The 7,143-nt window shown below is 33.5% G+C and overlaps 1 protein-coding gene across 1 annotated transcript; it reads right to left on the bottom strand.

Annotated features, from left to right (window-relative positions):
- Positions 1-1,057: 1,057 nt before the first annotated feature.
- Positions 1,058-3,985, bottom strand: LOC104891608 (hypothetical protein). The gene is made up of 3 exons (XM_010677316.4): positions 3,663-3,985; positions 1,810-2,015; positions 1,058-1,631 (listed from the first exon to the last, which is right to left on the bottom strand). The coding sequence occupies exons 1-3, from the start codon at positions 3,750-3,752 to the stop codon at positions 1,409-1,411; spliced, it is 519 nt and encodes a 172-aa protein (XP_010675618.1). The 5' UTR covers positions 3,753-3,985; the 3' UTR covers positions 1,058-1,408.
- Between the last annotated feature and the right edge of the window lie 3,158 nt (positions 3,986-7,143).

The raw sequence follows: 7,143 nt of genomic DNA, 5'->3' as shown, positions 1-7,143 counted from the left end.
TGCATTTATATGTTCTATACTTCACTGGATTATGGATGTAGATTTTATTTACTAGAAACAATTATAAAATTATTAGTCCTATCATTTTGTTTAGTTGAAGACCTTTGAAGTTCTCTTGTATTAAGAGAACTGGGTCAGTTTTATGAGGTGCTGTGCTTTCTGATTACATTATAATTCAGCACATTATGAAATAATCAGCTATATTCAGGTCCTATCCGCTTATCCATACATCAATAGTTATCACATCTCCACAAAAATTTCTTACCAGGCACCTTATTTGGTAAAGTCGTGTAGAGGTGATTCTCGAAACATCAAAAGTAACATTTCCACACAAATTATAAAATAATGGCTATTATACTCCTATGATATGGTGAATTCCACTTTTTTTTAAGGTAAGATAAAGGGGACTCACTTGAGGAGCGATAAGGGGAAATCCTCAAATGAGTGCCATGAAATTTGATCCCTAGATCTCATGAATATGACTATATGAGGTGGAAACCGATGCCACTACTCCACACCTCAACCTCAAAGAGAAGTGAATTCCACTCTTACAATCCTCATGAAAAGTACTCATTTCACAAAACTTAATTACTAAGAACTCGTTATGCAATTATTTAAATTGAACGTGGCAAAAGTTGTGTTATAGAAGCTTCATATATAATTTGGGAAACCGAATCAGCCTGCTGCTAAGCAAGTAAGTTATTTTACCTAATTGTCAGAATGTTTGGTATGTTAATAATGGAAGGGCAGGCACTTTAAGGACTCATAGTAGGGTGCGTTATGTTAACCTTAAAATTACAAGTTTCAAGAAAATATAGTTTAGATAAGTTTAGTTTATCTAACTTCAGCAAAATTCAAGTGGAGAGAGCACACCTATAGTAGATAAAGTAATGCAAATCTTCTAATGCAGCTCCTTGATTAAACTAGCACTTTTACAGATAGCACTCTGTAGTTAAGTGTGTACTTGATTTCAGTTGCGCTGCCATTTCAACTTATGGTATGTTTCCCTTACTCTGTACTTTGTTAGCATAACTAATAATGTAATTTATGTCCATGATTTTCAAGAAAATGCAATCTATTCTGTCATAAGACAAACTCATTCAGGCTTATAATGTGACTCATTAGCCAAAGAATCAAGATATTACAGAGAGAGAAACCATATGCAATTATTTATTTATTTCTTACAACTCAACAAGAATCTAATAGAAGAAGAAAACAAATACACAACCAAACCACAACATTGAATATGAGACATCTGCGCCAGCGCCATAACAGAATTCCTAAAATTAAGGTTAACGTAAAAAGACCTGCATTATGTGAGCACAATAGCACATGAATGGAGATCGAAAAATATCACCATATGCTCGTCATCGTATTGGAAGCACTATATTGATCTATGTATTACGCCTCAGGGTCGGAAGCTGCTGTCCTTCGCCTTTGAGAAGCTAACATAGTAGAATTCAGAGATAATGGCAGTGAAGAAAGTGAAAGCAGCTCCAGCTGCAAACACTCCTTTCCTTAGTGTCTCACATGATGGTGCGCGGTCTTCATAGAAGGACCTGTATTTTGTGTGGTAGGCATTCCTTGCCGAACCCGCCAACAAACATATCTCCGCAATGAAAAATGTCAGCCTGAAATGCATAAATATCATAAATTAACAAGATAAAGAACACAAAGATTCTGTTAAAAACGACGACAGAACTAATCAGAGGCTCATTAAAAGAAAACAGAAAAATGTCTGGTTTAGGATTGGCTTAATTAAATGTGTAAATTTGATAATTCAAAGACGGTAATTACGGGTATACCTACCAGCAGATAATGAAAAGAATGATAGCACAAGCCCTTGACCCACCAGGACTGAGAGCCTGACCACAGCAGAAGCATCGGCTTGCTACCATGACGACTGCTTGGCTAGCCAGAAGGCAGAAAAATGCACCAAGCCCATATCCTGTTGCGATATCTGAATCATACTGACAGTACTTGTAGTTCGCGTCTGGGTCTGAAACAATTTGGGCCTGTCCAAAGAAAAATCAGTCTGTTTGCTGTTTGCCTTCTTCCCTCACACAAAAAGAGCTTTGTGTGCCGCTAATTGAGACCGAAACCGTTTGACTTTCAAAAGCATGGTACTTCGGAAGGCTATGCTTTTAATAGATGATAGTTTCACAAGTCCCTACTACAACCTCTCCTAATCTTGTCTTGATTAGGTTCAATTTGAGTGTTGGACAAAAGTCCTATTTTGGTACACTAATCCAACTATATCAATTAGTTTTTTTTTTTTTTTTTGACAGGAACTATATCAATTAGTTGATATTCTTAGTTTAAGCTCTAGACTATGCATATAGGCAACTTTCTTCTGATAGAAGCATAGTCTTAGCATTACAAAGAGACATAAAAGATAAAAACAATGCAGATCAAACTGGATGTTAAAATAAAGTAAGTCTTGTGTAAGACCCAGGGGCGGAACCAGAAAATTATTTTCGGAGTACCAATTGACCAAAGGAAAATTTCCAAAAGATTAGGAGGGGCCTTTTTAATATTTTTACCTATTTTTGAAAAAAGGGTTATGCTATATGCAGCCCTAAGACATAAATACATTGTTTAAAATGGAAATTAGTTGTAATTTTATGACAAAAGTTTGCATTAATTTATGTAATAAATGATCAATAAATGCTTGTTTTTTCCTTCTTTAGCTTCTTACATGCATTTAGCTTTTCCCTTGAAAAAATATAGCAAATTTTAACTTTATATTTTCAAAAAAATAAAGTTGGGGCCTTGGGGGTGTCGAGGCCGCTGCCCGCACCCTCGAAGTTCTGCCACTAGTAAGACCGCCTTACCAAAAAATTAGTGCAAGTCTGTCTACCTAACTTTGTTTCCAAAAATTCTATGAGTTAAGAAATCACTTTTAGATAATGGGTCACCCTGGATCTTAAAAAGGGTCACTTGTGAGCACTTTAGGACAACAAGTTATTCACGTCTTACTATAAATCATGGTAAGACGGTCTTATACGAGACTTTGCATAGCATAGTAAACTCCTAACCGAAAGAACTCATATATCTGCATCAAATATGAGCAATTCCAGCTTCATGGCAGTTGGACAGCAGTCACAGCAGCAAGCCAGCAGCCATCTAAGAAATTAAACTTTGATGTAGAACAGTCCTAAAATTTATGTGGCACATGTCACTTAGAGTCTCCAACTTAATTAGACAGCAACATTTTGAATATTAATGTGGAAAATTCTAATAATTTAATGATCTACAAATTGGATCACAAATAATTAAACAGAAATACTGCTATACTTGTAAGCTTCAATTCTGCTGTACTTTAGTCAAAATAAGTTCCCTCAATACTAAATTCTATCAGATCCAACAATATTAGCAAAAATCCAACAAACCCATTAAAATAAGCACAATTACCATTCAGTCAACCACTAAAATGAATTAACAAAAAGGTTTTCATATGACCAATCAACTAAATTCTACTCCAAACAATAAACTTTTACGTGGATGTCACCTAGTTTAGTTGGTAAAAATGGGTACTCAAAACTTGAGATCGTAACCCGTTTATATTATTGCGCTTAATCACTCATTTAAAACCAAAAAAAAACCTTAATCGAATTTTTTCTGACAAAACATAAGTGATTTAAAAATGAAGATAGACTTACAGTGCTTCGTCTTTGTTCTGCAGCAACAGCGAGACCAAAAGCAATAATATCAAGAACAATAATAGCAACCATAACAAGCTTAGAAGCCATAATTTGGGAGATTTAGAGCTTCAAATTAAAAGTAACCCAGATCTGGGATTTCTTATTTCTCTCTCCTCTTGTGAATTTGGGTAGTTTTGCTTTAAGCTGTGTTTGCTTCTTCCTGTGAGTAGGTAGTGGGTGTATTGTATTGATAGAGAGAAGAAAAGCGAGGGAAATGAGAGAGTGAAGTGAACGCAACTAATGCCAGTAAGACTGTAAGTTGATGGAAATAGGAAACGCAACGGTTAGAAAGTGTCTTTTCAAATACTAGAAGAATGCGACTCTGTACCAGCTGAGTTAAAGCTGGAAATGTCATCTTAAATTAATTTGTGTGATTATTTTTACATCTTAGTAAAAATTAATGTAACAATGTGAATTTACAAATTCATATTTCTACTCCTTAAAAAAATTAATTGAATACGATTCACAATAACTTATTATTTACCAAACATCATATAATATAGTCAGTTTTCGTTTGATACAATCAATATTTGTATAATACTACTATAATGATCTTTTATATAGTCACTTTTTATATAATATAGTTAATTTTCTAATAAAATTAATTTTCTTCCAATATAGTTAATTTTTTATGTGATAAAAACATAAAATAAATTTAAATGTATAATAAATTAATGAACTCCGTCCACCCAAAACGTTGTGCTTCTAGCCTTCTGCTAATATCTATCATAGATTGTGCGACAACACATTCCCTCGTCGCCCGTCGGTGGGTTTGTTCATGGGTTTAACAAGAAGGCATTAGGTGGTGAATGATTCCTTATTCTTTTAGAAAAATAATAAAACACACAGTAGTAAAAGTAGTAACAATTTGTGTGTCGGTGAAGTAATTTTACAAGGGAAAAAGTCTGACATGGCTTCGTTGCTTCATTTGTCGGTCAACTAGCTTTCTTGTCTTCGCAAGTACAACTTGATCTTGGAATTATTTTGGTGCGACAGGCCGATTTAAGTATTTTCTTTAAAGAATAAAAAATATATTTTTAAAAAGAGTAATGATATTGGAGTAATATGATTTTTTTTTCTAGAGAATAGGAGTAATGTAATTGGGAAATACATAATGTTTGCTACTATTTGCTTAATATTCCACCAAATCAATCCGTAAGTTGATGCATCATCATCAGTTCATCACTCTAGAGAACATTGATCCTTTCTGTTACCCAACCAAAAAAACACACACACCAAACCTACCATTTTAAAATATTTGCTCAAATTATTACTCCCTCTCCATATAAATTTTAACACTTGTCAAAATACGTAGTTAAAGGTAATAAATTTAGTATAGTTATCAAATTTTAATTTATTAATAAGTAAATGTGAGAAGAGTCGGTGGGAGTATTTTTTGTTGAAAAGGAAAAAAAGTTGAATATATTTTATATTGGTAGAGATAGAATATGCGCAAATTAGATCATGGGGAGGGGTGTAGGATGAGCATCCTACTCCTTCAAAATGGCGTCGTTTGGTTAGTTTTAGGGAGCCAAAAATTTGGCTGGGTTTTGGAGGTATTTTTGAAAGTGGGTCAGCTCCTCTATTTCAAGATTGTGTACTTTGTTGTTTACATCAGTCAATCATTCACTCTCTTTCTCTCTCATTTATTTTTCAAGAAGTATTTCAATTCTCTCTCTCATTTATTTTATTCTTCATCTATATTTCCTTGATTTTCATTTATTTCTATCATAAATTCCCAAAAGTTGATATTTGATTTTATTTTCTGTTTTACATCTGAAAAATTTTGCATGTTTCATGATACTCAATTTGTAAAATGGAGGATATAAGTGAAAGTGATGGAATTTCATTTGATAATGTTATTCCTTCTAATGCAATGGGAGATTTAGGTGATGGAGGAGAAAGAGAAAAAGATGAATTACCAGAAAATAATGGTATTTATTTGTTAAAACAATTTTTGTAATTTTCAAATGCATATGATTTGGTGTACAATAATATACGAGTGTACATTTGGTAATTTTCAGTGATCAAAGTAATGACCATCAGTGTACCTTGTGATTTATCCTGTTTTGCGTTGGTTGTGGTACCTTTTTTTTTTATTACTAGCTCCACCTACAGTTGCATGTACATGCACATGTACACTTTGTTGACATTCATGTACATTAACTGGTTTATAATTATTTTGTTATGTGTTGAACTTTTGTTTTAATTGCCAATATTGAGTTTTTTTTTTTTGTTTGTGTCTAAAGAATATGTTGAGTCCGAAACATCTGAATTGATACACAAAGAGGTTGCTAATGACGAAGAAGCTTACAAATTATACAATGACTATGCATTTAAATATGGATTTGGGATTCGCAATGCTAAAGTTTGTTGGAGATATGATACAAAGACTATTAGACAACGGAATTTTAGTTATGCATGCATGTTAGTGAAGCTAATGTACATTTAGTCATACACAGTGAACATTAACGCAACTGTAATGTACACAGAACAAGGCAAGCTCTATAAAATAACTTGAACATCCAGTCATAACAACATTATTGTACATTCAGGCTTAGTATTTGAACAATCTTGCTAGAATATTTGTACATTGAGTTATATCCAGCGAACATTCAATCAAACAATAATGTATATATTTTGAGTTATAACCAGTGAACAATATCAGCTTCGTAAAATACCTTGAACATTCAGTCATAACAACATTGTACATTCAAGCATAGAAATTGAACAATCTTGCTATAACATTGTACATTGAGTCATAACCAGTGAATATTCAATAAAACTATACTGTACATTGAGTCATATCCAGCGAACATATTTAATTTCTTTACTTTGAATTGTGGCACCTGGAGCACTATGAGGTATGGGACTGTAATTGTACATATTGAATTTCATCAGTGAACAAACATCGATCAACACACTAGTGTACAAAGAAACAAAGATTGCAAATTACTCACTTGACATCAGCTTCAGGAATTGGGTTACTTTCAGCTGGGGGGTTGTCATATTGTACATTTTGATTTTTGTTAATGAATAACCACGAAGCCAAGAATGTACAAAGAAACATAATAGAATAAAGGGAAATTCTCACCGGTAACCCTCTTTTTTTCCAATTTCTCAATGGTAACCGCCTTTATTTTTTATTGTCAATGGTAACCCCCAATTATGAGTAATTCTCAACCATGACCTTAAATCACTAACTAACACCTTTAATTACTTATTAACATATATTTTTAATATTAATTATAATATTCTTAATATTAATTACAAAAGAAAACCTTTTATTAATTAATTATTTTCCCAAAAAAAAAACCCAGCCACCATGGACAACCCCCCACCCACGACCCCAGCCACCATGGACAACCCCCCACTCACGACCCCAGCAAACCAATCGACCACCCCAACCCAACAACCCAGCCAAATCACAACCTGCCCA

The sequence above is a fragment of the Beta vulgaris genome, chromosome 4 (assembly GCF_026745355.1).
Source record: "Beta vulgaris subsp. vulgaris cultivar EL10 chromosome 4, EL10.2, whole genome shotgun sequence".
Lineage (NCBI taxonomy): Eukaryota > Viridiplantae > Streptophyta > Magnoliopsida > Caryophyllales > Amaranthaceae > Beta > Beta vulgaris.
This window is presented reverse-complemented; position numbering and strand designations above follow the sequence as displayed.